This window comes from Rana temporaria, chromosome 5 (genome assembly GCF_905171775.1).
Source record: "Rana temporaria chromosome 5, aRanTem1.1, whole genome shotgun sequence".
NCBI lineage: Eukaryota > Metazoa > Chordata > Amphibia > Anura > Ranidae > Rana > Rana temporaria.
This window is the reverse complement of record NC_053493.1, coordinates 363,658,887-363,675,728: the sequence shown is the minus strand read 5'-3', so window position 1 is coordinate 363,675,728 and position 16,842 is coordinate 363,658,887. Positions and strand designations below refer to the sequence as shown.

General features: G+C 47.4%; 1 protein-coding gene across 4 annotated transcripts in view; it reads right to left on the bottom strand.

Moving 5' to 3' along the window:
- Positions 1 to 14,128: 14,128 nt before the first annotated feature.
- The window catches only part of MATN2 (matrilin 2), a 162,250-nt gene continuing 159,536 nt past the window's right edge, over positions 14,129 to 16,842 (bottom strand). For all 4 annotated transcript variants that reach the window (XM_040354754.1, XM_040354757.1, XM_040354756.1 and 1 more), the window contains one exon: positions 14,129 to 14,498. In XM_040354754.1, coding sequence (XP_040210688.1) covers positions 14,443 to 14,498 — 56 coding nt within the window. In that variant the 3' untranslated portion in view covers positions 14,129 to 14,442. The remainder of the gene's footprint in view (positions 14,499 to 16,842) is intronic.

Sequence of the window (16,842 nt, the reverse complement as noted above, 5' to 3'; positions counted from 1 at the left end):
AGAAAAGGAGAGCCAATAACTGACAATTGACGGGCACATTTACAGGGAAGGCCTTGCATATTTCACCAGGACCACAATAAAACCACTTGCTGCACCTATAACATGGCTTTGTTGTAGAGTCTGAGTGCCAGACCTTTGACCAATTAGAAATATTTGGCACATCTTGAAAAGGGGAAAAAAATGACAAAGTGCACGATGGGAGTGAAAGTGGGCAAATGGTTAACATCTAAAAATACAAAACGTTTATCTCGCACATCAGGCCTAAAGAAGAGATGATTTTTTTTTTTTTCCTTTGAAAATAAAACTTTATGGCTAAAAAGGCTCCCAGCTTTTTTTTTTTTTTAAGCTGGCTCCCAGACTCCAAGCAAATTTGTCAAGCCCTGTATTACAGCACCTAGGGGGGGCATTTATTAAAGACAAATCCACTTTGCAGTACAAGTGCACTTGTAAGTGCAGTCGCTGTAGATCTGAGGGATAGCTCTGCTAATTTTATCATCCAATCGCGTGCAAGCAAAAAATGCTGTTTATTTTCCTTGCATGTCTCCCTCAGATCTACAGCAACTACACTTGAAAGTGCACTTATAGTACAAAGTGGATTTGCCTTTCGTAAATAACCCCCATAGTGTGTGGAACAAACCGCACCTTGAAAGAATTGGTATATTTAAATTACAATGAAACTGGGTGGACTGGTCACTCTGCACAAATGAGAGCAGTGACTGGCCTCTATTACAGAAAGCTCTGCACAGGAAAAGTACAGGAGTTTCATGCTGGGTGAAGGCAATACACTTTTTTTTCTCTTTCTTCATTTATAGGAAACACTGGTCTTTAAAAGGCATGTTTTAAAAAATATATATATAAATACATGAGAAGTGTTTTTATATAATATATATTTTTGCCTGATGAGAAACCTCTATGCTAAATTATGTGCACGCCACCCCACAAATTTAATACTAGCTGTGCAGTTGTGATTTAAACTGATATAAGTTTGTATTTTTAAATAACAAACATGTCATACTTGCCCTGATCCTCAACTTCTGTGGTCCTGCGGTGGCTCTTCCCTGTAATAGATAACCCCCTCTGGGACGCTCTCTCCCAAGGGGGTTACTTTGTAGGCACTCTCCTGTGTCATACACTCGGTGCTGAGTGGTGCCCACTTTGTTGGATTTAGTTGACAGTAGCGGGAGACCATGGCTGTGCTGATATCAATCTATCCGATCAATGCCAGGACTCTGTGGAGAAGAGGACGGGGACATGCTGAGCAGGTGAACTGGCTCAGGTAAGTAAAACTGGGGGGCCGGTGATTGGCTGGTGTTTTTCCCCTTAATTTCATAAAGGTCAAAAAACAACCTTTATGACCCCTTTAACACCTCAATTTTTCATGCACTTAATGGCAGCAGATTAAACCTAGTGGGTACAACCCCTCTCCCTGCATGCAGCGGCTCAGTTTTTTTTTTGCCTAGCATAGGAGAAGGACTTGGCTCCCTGCTTTTTTATCCATCTTTTAAATTTTGCCCGTATTTCAGTTTTAGCTGGGACCATGACTGCTGTCCGTGTTTCATGGTGGCTGTTTGCATGCAGGGACTAGATTTGTATCTTCCTACAGTGTGCATCAATGGAAACACACAGCGACATGGCTTGAGGAATGGCAAGACACTCCTCTCCCTCCAAGACAGGAGCCAGCGGCATTGAAAGTTGTAAATGACAATTCTTGGCATAAGAATCTTGCATATTAAGCCCTCATTCACATTGAATGCAGCTTTGGAATTGTGCACCTTCATCTGAAATTGCACGATTTCAAAGCTGCATCTTGGTGCGGCTTCATACAGATGTGTATTCAGGTCGCACCTGAAATCACCAAAAGTGGTGCATGTACTACTACTTTTTCAATCGGCACTGCAAAGTCAGTGTTGAATCGATTTGTACAGTGCTATCACTGACGATAGGGTGTAAATTGTCATGCAATTCGACCTGTCCAATCGCATGACAAGTATCTCCAATGTGAACGAGAACTTGCTGCACAATGTTTATTTTATTGTGGTTGCATATTCCCTTCATGTCTCCATTGTACCCTGTAATGCAGACACCCAGGGTGTCAGCAGGACTGAATGTACAACACCAGGTCCAAAAAAATTAGGACACTGTAAAATCTACATAAAAACAGAATGCAATGATTTGCAAATCTCATAAACCTGTATTTTATTCACACTAGAAATTGGAAAACATCAAATGTTTAAACTGATGAAATGTAGTTTCCCGAGGCGTCTTTCAGGACAGCACCTTGAGATATCATGATCCTCCCACTCCATCAGGAAACGCCTTCTTTCATCCTTTTAAAAGGAGGCCCCTCCTTGCACTCCTCAGTTTTTGTGTTTCCTCCTCCAGAGGGAGCATCTTCTTGGGAAGGGTCTGATGTCTCAGGTGCTGCCTGAAAAACTGACTCTTTCCTCTTACCTTTTTCAGGGACTGTCAGCTCTCCCGTACCACCCGTGCGGCGGTGATGGTAGTCGGGCTCCTCTCTCTCCCGGTGCTCAGTGGAGCCAGCCATCCGCGATCGAGAGGTGCCTCGTTTTGCGGGGCGTCGCCATTTTGGCGTAGCCTGGTCGCTGGAGAGGCGCGTCATTTCCGACGCGGCAGGCGGAGGGGTAGGGCGGACGCTGGAGCCTACTTCCGCTTCCTGGTCCGGCGCTATTGGAGTCCGGGAAGCGCCGTGGATGCCACAGAGAGCGCTGATTCCTGCGATGGATACTGCAGATGCATCAGCGGTGGAGACAGGCACGGGCACCAGCAGGACCTCGGCGGGAAGCAGCAACGTAAGTCTGTTTTTCCCCAGGGGTGAGGGTTCTCTCCTTTTGGGATTTCTCTCTCGGTCTCTTCACTTTTTTTCCCTCCAGTGGCATGGGGGCCTGTCAGGGCACGGGTGGACACCTTTTGCTTCCTAAGTGCACCTAGGTGAGGGGGGTCCTGTTTGTTTATTGAGACCGGGTCTCATGCTGGATTCCCCTATATTTTTTCTTCTCTCCCCGTTCCTTTTTAGGTTAAACCTGAAAAAAAGAGATGCCCTTCTTGTAGGGAGAAAATGGGGGAAAGTTGGAAGAAGCCATGGTGTAAGGCATGTATTGCAGCCTTAGTACAGAAGGAGTCAGCCTCAGTCAGAGAGGAATTGATGGCTTCTGTTAAAGATGAGCTTTTGGCCACCTTTCAGACCATGAGAGAGTCGCTAGCTCCTGTCACCATTTCTCAGCCCTCCACATCACAGTCTTCTCAGGAGACAGGATGGGCTCCTAGGCCCTCTGATAACGAGGGGTCCAGGGATAGTCAGCCTCAGGCCCTCTCTAGTGAGGACTCAGAAAATGAGGAAGAAATAGAGCCTCCCTCAAAATTTAAGTTGTCCCTGGAGGATGTGGATGGCCTCCTCAGGGCTATTTATGCCACTTTAGGTCTCAGCGAAGAGAAGAGGGACTTAAGCCTGCACGATCGCATGTATGCCGGTCTCTGCGAGCCCAAGGGGCGTACATTTCCAGTTCACTCGGTTATTTCCGAAACAATCTTGCGGGAATGGCAGGACCCAGAAAATAAACCATTTTTTTCTAAATCTCACAAAAGGCGGTTTCCCTTTGGAGAAGATCCATCAGTCGTGTGGAACAAAGTTACTAAACTCGATGCAGCTTTTTCCCAGGTGTCTAGGTCCACAGATTTATCCTTTGAGGATATGGGGATCCTGAGGGACCCGATGGATAAGCGTATGGATCTTCTCCTTAAAAAAGCCTGGCAGTCTATTATGGTTAACCTCAAGCCTGCCATGGCTACCACCTGTGTGGCACGCAACTTGGAGTGCTAGTTATATAAACTCAAAGCTCATATTGAGGCAGACTCCCCAAAACAGGACATTTTGGAATCTTTTTCTACCATTTCTGCAGCTGTAGCCTATATGGCAGATGCCTCGGCCGAGGCGATCAAAATGTCCGCTAGATCCGCTGCTTTAGCCAATTCAGCCAGAAGGGATTTATGGCTCAAGACGTGGCCTGGTGACACAGCCTCCAAAAGCAAGCTGTGTGGAATCCCGTTTTCAGGGGATCTTCTCTTCGGTCCTGAACTGGATAGTATCCTGGACAGGACGGCAGACAAGAAGGCCTTCCCGGTCAAGAACAAGAACCCCCCTCCCAAGCGGTTTTTTCGGGCCTTTAAGCAGCAGGATAAGGGGAAAAGACCGCAAGGAAAAAGGAATTGGGCAGCGCAGAAGGGCAAAGGAAAGGGAGTCCTTTTCCATCCTCCTGCGCCTGCCAATAAACCGCAATGACTCGACCCTGAGGGTAGGCGGGAGGTTACAGGGGTTCCTTCCGCAGTGGTCAGCTGTATCAAACAACCAGTACATACTGACCACTCTAGCTCAGGGGTACGCTATAGAATTCTCAGAAGCCCCGCCAAAGAGATTTCTGGTCACTCAGGCCCCAAGGGATCCAGTGAAGTATGTAGCGTTAAAGTCCTCGTTGTTGGAACTTCAACAGCAGGGGGTGTTGGTCCGGGTTCCCCTAGCAGAACAGGGCAGAGGGTTCTATTCCCATGTCTCCCTAGTAAGGAAACCTACGGGAAAGTTCAGGCTGATATTAAACTTAAAACCCTTAAACAGGTGTGTCAGGTACAGGAGATTCAAAATGGATTCAATATTCTCAATCAGGAATCTTCTGACGCCAGATTGCTTCATGGCGTCGATAGACCTGAGGGATGCGTACCTTCACTTGCCTATCTTCCCTCGGTCCCAGACGTTTCTCAGACTGGCGGTAGAGATAGGGGGTCAAGTTCAGCACTTCCAGTACAGGGCCCTCCCCTTCAGGCTGTCATCATCACCTCGGATTTTTACAAAGGTGCTGGCCGAGGCCTTAGCCCCGTTGCGTCTACAAGGAATAGCAGTCATCCCTTACTTGGACGACCTCCTCTTCTTTGCTCCCTCAGAGGAGAAGTTGTTGAGGGATCTTTCTCTGGCGCGAACCCACTTGGAAGCCCTAGGATGGATTTTAAACCTTCAAAAATCCGCCCTGGTTCCTTCTCAGAGGATTCGTTTTCTGGGATACCAGGTGGATTCGCGGAACCAGAGAATTTTTCTCCCCCCAGAAAAAGCATCCAAGGTCTTGGACACTGTTCGGTTGCTTCAGTCCCATCAGTCTTTGACGGTCAGACAGGTTATGGCATCCCTAGGAATTTTGACCTCCACCATGCCGGCGGTCCAATGGGCGAGGTTGCATTTCAGGCCCCTGCAGGCTTTTCTTTTAAAGACATGGGATCGGAAAACCAGTTCTCTGGACACCCGGGTAAAAATTCCAGCCCGGGTAGTAAGATCCCTTTACTGGTGGAAAAACCAGCGAGTGCTTGCAGAGGGTCTGGAGTGGTCATTCCCCGTGGGACTAAGGCTCACCACGGATGCCAGCGCCTGGGGATGGGGAGCTCACCTAGAAGAGAAATTTTCACAGGGAAGGTGGTCAAGGGAGGAAGCCCTGCGTTCCTCAAACTGGAGGGAACTAAGGACGGTGGCCCTGGCACTAGTGGAGTTTGCTCCATTTCTCAGGGGCCATCATGTTCAGGTCCTGACGGACAATGCTACAACAGTAGCATACTTGAACAGGCAGGGAGGTACAAGAAGCCTTTCGCTTCTGTCCCTGGCCACAGAGATTCTCTCCTGGGTAGAGAGCAATTTTATCTCCTTGACAGCCCTACACCTAAAGGGGTCCCTGAATACGGTGGCAGACTTTTTAAGCAGACACCAGATTCGGGAGTTGGTCCGGGTTCCCCTAGCAGAACAGGGCAGAGGGTTCTATTCCCATGTCTCCCTAGTAAGGAAACCTACGGGAAAGTTCAGGCTGATATTAAACTTAAAACCCTTAAACAGGTGTGTCAGGTACAGGAGATTCAAAATGGATTCAATATTCTCAATCAGGAATCTTCTGACGCCAGATTGCTTCATGGCGTCGATAGACCTGAGGGATGCGTACCTTCACTTGCCTATCTTCCCTCAGTCCCAGACGTTTCTCAGACTGGCGGTAGAGATAGGGGGTCAAGTTCAGCACTTCCAGTACAGGGCCCTCCCCTTCAGGCTGTCATCATCACCTCGGATTTTTACAAAGGTGCTGGCCGAGGCCTTAGCCCCGTTGCGTCTACAAGGAATAGCAGTCATCCCTTACTTGGACGACCTCCTCTTCTTTGCTCCCTCAGAGGAGAAGTTGTTGAGGGATCTTTCTCTGGCGCGAACCCACTTGGAAGCCCTAGGATGGATTTTAAACCTTCAAAAATCCGCCCTGGTTCCTTCTCAGAGGATTCGTTTTCTGGGATACCAGGTGGATTCGCGGAACCAGAGAATTTTTCTCCCCCCAGAAAAAGCATCCAAGGTCTTGGACACTGTTCGGTTGCTTCAGTCCCATCAGTCTTTGACGGTCAGACAGGTTATGGCATCCCTAGGAATTTTGACCTCCACCATGCCGGCGGTCCAATGGGCGAGGTTGCATTTCAGGCCCCTGCAGGCTTTTCTTTTAAAGACATGGGATCGGAAAACCAGTTCTCTGGACACCCGGGTAAAAATTCCAGCCCGGGTAGTAAGATCCCTTTACTGGTGGAAAAACCAGCGAGTGCTTGCAGAGGGTCTGGAGTGGTCATTCCCCGTGGGACTAAGGCTCACCACGGATGCCAGCGCCTGGGGATGGGGAGCTCACCTAGAAGAGAAATTTTCACAGGGAAGGTGGTCAAGGGAGGAAGCCCTGCGTTCCTCAAACTGGAGGGAACTAAGGACGGTGGCCCTGGCACTAGTGGAGTTTGCTCCATTTCTCAGGGGCCATCATGTTCAGGTCCTGACGGACAATGCTACAACAGTAGCATACTTGAACAGGCAGGGAGGTACAAGAAGCCTTTCGCTTCTGTCCCTGGCCACAGAGATTCTCTCCTGGGTAGAGAGCAATTTTATCTCCTTGACAGCCCTACACCTAAAGGGGTCCCTGAATACGGTGGCAGACTTTTTAAGCAGACACCAGATTCGGGAGTCGGAGTGGTCCCTGAATGCGGAGGTCTTCTCAGAGATCTCCAGCAGGTGGGGTCTCCCAGAGGTAGACTTGTTTGCCTCGAGGGAGAACTCCCAGGTAGGAAGATACTTTTCTCTGAGTCGGGGAGATGGGTCCCTAGGGGTAGACGCTCTGTCGCATCCCTGGGATTTTCGCCTCTGCTTTGCCTTTCCCCCGTTTCAGTTAATTCCCTTAGTTCTGCGGAAGGTTCAGAGAGAAAGTGTCCCGGTCATTCTCATCGCCCCATTTTGTCCCAGGAGAGCATGGTTCGCAACGCTTCTAGCCTTGTCAACCAGGCCCTGTTGGCACCTGCCCCTCAGGCAGGATCTTCTAGTTCAGGGTCCAATTTCTCACCCAGATGTGGCGCGGCTGTCCTTGACCGCGTGGCTTCTGAAAGGGAAATCCTGAAAAGAAAGGGGTTCTCCGACCGCTTGGTTTCCACCTTACTCAACAGCAGGAAGAAGGTAACCCGAGCCATTTACACCAAGGTTTGGAAGGTTTTTTCCTCTTGGTGTAGCTCTTCGAGTCAGGACCCTAGGGAACTGAAATCTATCCTGGAATTTTTACAGGAGGGGGCTGATAAGGGCTTAGCTGCTAGCACCCTTAAGGTACAGGTATCCGCACTTAGTTTTTTTGGAAAGATCTGTAGCCACAGAACCATTGGTGGTGAGGTTTTTTAGATCTCTTTTGAGGTCTAGACCACCAAGGTTAAAGGGTTTCCCGAAGTGGGAACTCTCAGTGGTTTTGAGATCTTTGGCAAGCAAGCCTTTTGAACCCTTAGGGGAAGCTTCAGTTAGGAACCTTACCTTCAAAACTTTATTTTTAATCGCTATACCTCAGCACGTAGGATCAGCGAATTGCAGGCCCTGTCAGTGAAGGAGCCTTATTTATGTTTATTTTCAGATAGGGTAGTGCTTAAAACTGACCCTAAGTTTTTGCCTAAAGTGGCTTCTAACAATAATCGTGTACATGACATTGTACTTCCCACTTTTTGTTCTAACCCTTCGGGTGAAAAGGAATTATTTTTCCATATGTTACATGTCAGACGGGTCTTGTTATATTATTTAGAAATAACAAGCCCGTTTAGGCGTTCGGATTCTTTATTTGTCCTTTTTGGGGGTAACAAAAGGGGTCAGCAGGCATCTAGGGGAACACTAGCTAGATGGCTGAAGCTGGCTATCAGGGAGGCTTATTTACAGGCAGGCCTGACTCCGCCAGAGGGTATCCGTGCCCATTCGACCAGAGCTCTCGCAACTGGGCAGAAAGAGCTGGTGCCACGCCGGAGCAAATCTGCAGGGCAGCGACGTGGTCAAGTTTCCACACGTTCGTGTGACACTATAGGTTGGACCTCGCCTCAGCTAGTGATCAGGCTTTTGGCAGGAAGGTCCTACAAGCTGTCGTCCCGCCCTAAGGTAGTAAGTCTCTGTTGTCCTCTCAAGGTGCTGTCCTGAAAGACGCCTCGGGAAAATTCAAGTTAGGCTTACCGGTAACTTGTTTTCTTGTTCTTGAGATCTACTATCAACTGCCGACTGGGTGACAGGCTGGATGTCAGATACTTGTAGTCCTCCCACTTTCGGCCATCGAGTGTGTGTAGGCCTCTAGCTACATGCTGGGTCGGCCACGACATGCCCTGTTGCTCCATGGGTGGCCGGTGAGCTACATGTTTTGGGGCACACATATGACTGGGCTATATGTCCATGTCACAGTGTGCCAGTGCCAACAGCCACACCGTAAACGCATGGGAGATGGGTCAGTCAGAGATGCTCCCAACGAGTCCTCGCAAGACGGGTAAGTAGCACCCCCTGCTACGGCAGGACAGCACGGCTGGGCATTCCCAGGGAGGTCGATTAAGGGGTCTCCACCTTTCCTTTTTTTTCTCTCCCTCCCTTCCCTCCTTCCAATGCTCTTGAAGCTAGGCTGTCTATGCTGCCGTGGATCTGCCTGGGGGACTCCATCCACTTGCATTTGGCTGCGCTGCGGGGTCTGCTCGCCTTGGGTGTGCTGTCTGGCTGCCCTGTGCGGGGGGAGGGGGGCCTGGGTGTTCACTGCCATTTGTGTGCGTGCCTGTGTTTTTTTTTTTTCGTTTTACTTTAAATGTGGCCATTTCTTACAGAGTGGCTGCTCGGCTGCCATTTTGTGAGTGATTTTGGCCTCTAGTGATAGTACTTATGGCGCAAACAGCCTGGACACGCTGCAGCGACGCAGTGTAACATGGGCAGCTGTACAGGGAACACCTGGCGGGAGAGGCAGACAGCAGCAGTGCGGTATCCGTTTTTCGGGTGGCGAGTCCTCTGGGGGCCCCTTTTTCTCTGTGGCAGCTAGGAGAGTGGGCTGTGTACCTTGCCTCACATCCCTGGGGGTGTCAGACACGTGGGTCAGCATGGTGTTGGAAGCGGACGCCTCTTCCCCAGTCATTCCTGAATTGGCAACTGGTGCCCCTGCTGGTTCTGTGGACGCTATGTCGGCAATCCTGGTGGCCTTTGTTGCCAGGGTAGAAGCGGCACGTGGCCGTCAGGGGGGTAAAAAACACCCCCGCCATCTTCCGGGGACAACTCTTGACACTGAATCGGGCCCAGCTGCGGTTCCTGGTCCCGCTTCTGATGTGTCAGAGGATGTGGACCTCGACTGTTCGGACAGTGAGGATGACTCCGGGTTAGCGCATGAGAGGGCACTTGTAGGAGCACTTATAACTGCAGTGCGGGATACTCTTAAGATGGAGGACACGATGGAGCTGTCGGTTCCGTTCGCCGACCCGCGCCGCTAAGGTGTTTCCTTGTGTACCTTACCTGGATAAGCTTTTGTACAAGGAGTGGGACAGGCCGCAAAGGGTATTTTTGGCCCCAAAATGTTTAGCGGTCCGTTACCCTTTTGAGGAGACGTTTCTGAAAAAATGTACTTCTCTCCCGATAGTGGACCCCCCTGTGTCCAGACTAAACAAGGTGACCACGATTCCGGTGGAAGGGGCACCTGCTTTCAAGGACCCCGCAGACAGGAGAGCTGAGGCAGTGGCCCGCTCCCTGTTCACCGTGGTGGGGTCAGCAGTGCGTCCTGCCGTGGCCGGGGCACTGGTGTAGCAGACACTTACAGAATGGGCAAAAATGTTGAACCAAGGGTTAAAGAAGCACCAGGCTCCCCCGGATTGTGTGGAACTGGCCGAGCAGTTGGTCCAGGGCCTTAAGTTTGTTTGCGAGTCGACCTTGGATACTTTTCACTTGCTATCCATGGCCTCGGTCTATGAGCTGCTGTTACGCCGCCTGATATGGCTAAAGTGTTGGTCCGCGGACCAATCCTCTAAGAAAGCCCTGCTGGATTTACCTTTTAAGGGTGAGAGATTTTTTGGAGCCTTTCTGGATGACATTATCAAAGATGCCACGGGAGGTAAGAGCACTCTGCTCCCGCAATCCAGGAAGGGTAAGGAGCCACGCCGTAGGCAAAGACCCCCCTTCACCATGCATAAGCATTTTTTTCCTGTCACGGCGCATTCGACCAGGGCAATAGGTGCCTCTTGGGCTTTCCGACATCAATCGTCTGTTTCTCAAGTGTGCAAGGCAGCGACCTGGTCGTCCTTTCACACCATCACAACATTTTACAAGCATGATATGAGTGCATCTTCGGATGCTGGCTTTGGCCGCAAGGTTTTGCAGGCGGCTGTTTCAAAGTTGCACCTCCTCAATTGAGGAGCTATGGTTGTTTGGGGTGAATTTGTTTTAATGCTGTTTCCACCCCTCGTTTTTGATACTGCTTGGGGACGTCCCAAATGTCAAGATTGCTGCTGTGTTTGTCCATAAATGAAAGAGAAAATAGGATTTTTGTACTGACCGTAAAATCCTTTTCTCTGAGTTCATGAACAGACACAGCACCCAGCCCTCCTTTTCTATATTTGTACTGCTTTTTGACGAACTGAGCTGCTGCATGCAGGGAGAGGGGTTGTACCTAGAGGGACCGCCCCCGGGCGGTACTGTACAGTTTTGATGTGTGTTTAACACTTTAACATCTTTTTCTGCCTTAACATCTTTTTCTGCCTAGTCCTCTCCTAACAGAAGGCCAATACCCCAATGTCAAGATTGCTGCTGTGACCGTCCATGAAATCAGAGAAAAGGATTTTACAGTGAGTACAAAAATTCTATTATTCTTTCCTGAGATAGGATTCTAACTGCTCAACAGTGTTGGGTTTTTATTTGCCATTTTTTTTTTCTTCATTTCAAGATGTGCCAAATATTTCCAATTGATAAAAGGTCTGGACTGCAAACAGGCATCCGGTCACTTCTACTACGAAGCCATGCTTCTGTCATAGGATAAGATGTAATCAGAATAGGAGAATTCTCTGCTCTAAAACCCGGAAATATCTTTAATCATTGATGGGGCCTTTTCCAGTTGTGCAAGGGGCCCATTCAAAATCCACTAATGCACCCCCATACCATCAGCAATGTTAACCACTTGCCTACTGGCCACTTTTACCCCCTTCCTGCCCAGGTAAATTTTCAGCGCTGTTGCACTTTGAATGACAATTGTGCGGTCTTGCTACACTACCCATATGAAATTTTTTTTATCAACCCAAATAGAACTTTCATTTGGCGGTATTTAATTACCACTGGGCTTATGTTTTCCTAAAAAGGACAGAAAATTTTGAAGAAAAAAGATTTTCATAGTTATAACATTTTGCAAACAGGTAATTTTTCTCCTTCATTGATGTGTGCTGACGAGGTGGTACTGGTGGGCACTGATAATCGGGACACTGATAATCAGGGTAGATGTCTCTTTCATGCACAACGTTTACCGTTTCTCCGAACGCCGATAACTGTCTTGTGTTTACATTGTGGCTGCTGTGATTGGACTCAGCTGATCAGTTGCTAAATGGCTGCTGTGATTGGCCCTTTACCCAAATCTGTGATCGGCTTTGTCTGAAGGATACAACTATCACACAGTGCGTGGCGGGGGCGATTAGGGGAGGGCGTCAAATGACACCCTCCCAGAACTGCCCGATTGTGCTGCAGTAGTCATTCGGCCATAGCGTGGTCGGGAAGTGGTTCGTTTAGATGTCAAATTTCATTTTTAGTCAGTCTTTTGACTAAAATGCTGTTTTATTCATCTGAATTGTTTTAGCTTTATTTGTATTTAGTCAAAAATTTCCAGTGCATTTAAGCTAAATTAAATCTAATGGGATTAGTTAAATTGTAATGCATTATTTATGCATTTCTCTAGAACTTGTAAGGGTCCTTTCACACGTGCGAACCGTTTTTTAGATCAGTTTTTTATCATCAGTTGATCCGTTTGTCATCCGTTTTTCATCCGTTTTTATTTTTGTTAGATGTTAACGGACGTTAGCGGATCCTCATCCGCTAACGTACACTATCCCATTGGAAAGCATTGCAGTCTGTAAACGGACGTATGACAAAACGGGCGAACGGTCCGCACGTGTGAAAGGACCCTTAAAGTCGTTATATACTGGCGTAAAAAAAAATCTAGTAACATGTTATATATTAAGGTTTGAAAAAAACTACACAGACACAGATTTGGCCATTTTATAACATCTTTATAGGTAAAATGTCCCTCACGTTTTAGTTCTGTTTTGATTCGTTGCTGAAAATTGGAATTGATTTTTGTCATAGTCTTCATAAATTGACACAAATTCTGAGTAATTTTCGTTTAGTTTTTGTCACTGGAAAAATGCTGCTGATGAAAATAATGACAACAATATTTTAGTTGACTAATTTAGCACGGACCATCAGAGATGCTGGATTTTGAACTGAGCGCTGATAACCGGCTGAAAGGGCTCTACTCTTTAGCCTGGAGAATGTGGCGCCCATGGTTGCCAAAAAGAATGGCAAATTTCGTCTGACCACAGAACATTTTTTCACTTTGTAACAGACCATTTTAAATGAGCTCTGTCCCAGAGAAGATGGCGATGTTTCTGGATCTGGCTTCTTTGCATAATAATAGAGCCTTACGTTGTATTCTTGGATGGCATGGTGAACTGTTCACAGACATTGTTTTTTGGAAGTATTCCTGGGCCCATCCAGTGATGTTCATCATAAAATCATGCCTGTTTTTAATACAGTGCCACCTGAGGTCCCAAAGATCATGGGCATCATATATTGCATTTTGGCCTTGTCCCTTGCACACATAAAATTATTTTGAAGATATGTACTGTAGATCAGGGGACCCCCAACCCCCGGGCCAAGAAGGCTGCACTGTCTGGCGTGCGGCAGCGGGTAAGCAGAGATGACATTATATCTCCCCGCCTGCCCTCACAGCGGGGCTGCTATACTGCTGGAGGTGAGGCGGGTGAGCAGAGGGATCATCTCTCACCACCTGCCCCATCGCCACTCTTCTGCCCACACAGCGGGGCCACTACACTGCTGGAGGTGAGGCAGGGGAGCAGAGAGATAAGATCATCTCTCACTGCCAACCCCATCACCGCTGTTCTCCCTCACTTGCAACCCACCACTCCAGGTCTGCCACTGAACTAATGCGTGCATGTGTTGCCGCCACTGCAGTGACAATCTGCAGCTGCTGGCAGGTGATAATTCGCATCTGGTGGTAGGCAATGTGGCAAGTGACAATCCACATCTGGACAACACAGATATCACTGTTCTTGATCATCTATTTTTTCCCCTGTCAGAATGGGGATCCGCCTTGTTTACGCAGGCAGATCCCCATTCTGCCTCTCTGTGGACCGCTTGCGGGGGGCCGGTGGACATCGAGTCTGCTGGTCCCTCGTGCGTGCCCACAGTATCTATTGCATGAAACGATTTACAGGTACGTTGCTTCGCACAATAGAACCGCCCTGCCGCAGTATATGTGCGGTCTTAAAATGGTCAAAATGTTACTTTTTCTCAATTTAAACATTTGATTTTTTTTTTCTGTTGTGAATAAAATGTGGGTTTATGAGATTTTCAAATCATTGCATTGTGTTTTTATGTATTTTTTCCAACTGCTTTAGAATTGGGGTTGTAAGAGGAAATCTCCCCAATCTGGATACAGGCAGTAACAATAAATGTGACCCTTTAGCCACTAGCAAAAAAGTTTTGGGTTTTAATATCTCGGCTTACAACAAGCATAGTTAAATGATTTATACACAGACACAGTTTAACAAACATTACACAATTTAATATTTATATTTTATAAAAGGAGGTGACAAGCTTGAAAATTCAAAATGACAAAACTAGACTTGGTCCATAAAAATGTTTTGTGTTCCTCTTGTGTCCCATAGAAATTCACATATAAAATTCTCATTTATACAATTGGCACAAAATGCTTTTTCTGTATATTCTTTGTGGACTGAAATAGAAAAAAAAATTATAAATAAAATACATTTTTGAACGCTCAGAGCGTGGCGTTTCTTCTTTATGAAGATTCCTTGTGCTATGTTTTCAATGAGCTCAGGGCAAATCCAAGTCTGTTATCTTTCCCCCAGGCGGTTCTCCAAAATCTCCATTCGCCTTGTCATCTGCTCTAGTAAGTTTATGTCAAGGGAGCAAATAATACATACAGGGATGAATCTACATTTGTGTGGGTTAAAGGGCCAGTCCACCTAAAATTGACAATTAACTTTTTGGTGGATGCTGTAGAATTGCACCAACTCACAATTTCTTTCTCATGTGGACTCTACTGGTGAGATCTCTGCACCTTTAGGCCCGGATTCACGTAGAAGCGCGCATCTTTGTGCGGGCGTAACGTATCCTATTAACGTTACGCCTCCGCAACTTTGACAGGCAAGTGCAGTATTCTCAAACCAAAGTTGCGGCGGCGTAGCGGAAATAGGCCGGCGTAAGTCCACCTTATTCAAATGTGGAAGATATGGGCGTGTGTTATGTTAATTTAATGTGACCCCACGTAAATGGCGCTTTTTACGAACGGCGCATGCGCCGTCCGTGAAAGTATCCCAGTGCGCATGCTCCAAATTAACCCGCAAGAAGCCAATGCTATCGACGTGAACGTAAATGACGCCCAGCCCTATTCGCGAACGACTTACGCAAACGACCTAAAACGAGAAAAATTCGATGCTGTTCCGACGTCCATACTTAACATTGGTACGCCTCATATAGCAGGGGTAACTTTACGCCAGGAAAAGCCTAACGTAAACGGCGTATCTGTAATGCGCCGGCCGGGCATATGTTCGTGAATTGACGTATCTAGCTGATTTACATATTTCTAGGCGTAAATCAGCGTACACGCCCCTAGCGGCCAGCGTAAATATGCAGTTAAGATACGACGGCGTAGGAGACTTACGCTGGTCGTATCTTATTCTTTAAATCAGGCGCCGAGATACGACGGCTCAGACTCAGAGATACGACGGCATATCTGGAGATACGCCGTCCTATCTCCTACGAGAATCTGGGCCTTAGTTCATGGGTTTGTGCACCTGCTGTGCCATTATGAGAGGTTCCCACTCTAATTAATGATGGTGGCGTTCTGACGTCACCGCGCATCTTCTACGGATACGGGCTGTTTGTTAAGCTGGCCGGCTTGATTTTATGCTCCATGTTTGCTGATACTATGTAAGTGTATTTCCACTTATTTTATTAATTAAAGAAGGTTTTACACTATGTGAGCCCCTTCTGTTTTTGCATACCCCTGGATGGTTTATCGGGAGTACCTATCTAACATAAGGATACAGTCTATCAGGATTTCAGCGCTGTGGCTTCCTATGGGATATCATCCATCCTTGTCTCTTATCACGCTTTATTTGATCTCTTATAATTTGGAGATCATTTCCATCCGGTAAGAGGCTTTTATAACCTTGGTGGAGGATCTTTCCTTTCAAGCACTCTTCTTATGTGGATTTGGTGTTACACTTGGGAGATTGTTCATATGAATTTGCCTGTGTGGCGGGACTGATTTTTTATTTTGAACTTTCCACTTATTTATTATTCATTGTTTAATCATTTTAGCGCGATCTCTTCCATTTTTCATTTCTAATGAATGATAGTATGGATGGAAAACTCAACAGAAAATCTCCTTAAAGAGGGTTTGTATACCTGCAAACAAAAAAATAAAAAACCTGTAAAGGCATAATGAGCTAGTATTCACCGCATAATAGCCCATTATGAAATACTTACCTTAGGACAAGGTCCCTACATCGCATCCCGGTCAACGCAGAGGGAGCGGAAATTTTCTCCTCTGCATTTCTTTCGGGTTCGTGGCTCCGGCGCTGTGAGTGACCGGAGCCGCAATGATGTCACTGGCGCGATCCGCCTGACGTTCACTGCGCATGCGCCACCGACATCAGAGGCTGCGTGCAAGGTGAAGATCTCCTAAACTGTGTAGGTTTAGGAGATATTAATTTTACTTACAGGTAAGCCTTATAAACCCTTGGGGAAAAAAAACTTGCAAGACAAAGGCATAATGAGCTAGTATGCATAGCATACTAGGTCATTATGAATTGCTTACCTTACATCGAAGCCCCGCAGCGGCCCTTGTAGCTCCCTCCGGCTGGGGACATCTCTCCCAGATGTCACTGTGGCCGGAGCCATGATGATGTCGCTGCCGGTAAAGGCACACTCACTGAAGCAACGGCGCATAGGTACCATAACTTAATTTTCCCCCCCATTGGCATATGCAGGGGACAGGGGATATCTCCTAAACCATGCAGGTTTAGGAGATATCCAGGGTAGCTACAGGTAAGCCTTATTATAGGCTTACCTGTAGCATGAAGTGGTCTGTAAGGGTTTACAACCGCTTTAAGCTGCATACAGCCAGATGAGGTTGTACACATGCCGTGGCAAAAATTATACCACCTGTTGCATTCAGCGGGCAGGACCACCGCTAAACATGACCTAGTCAAATGAATGGGGCTAGC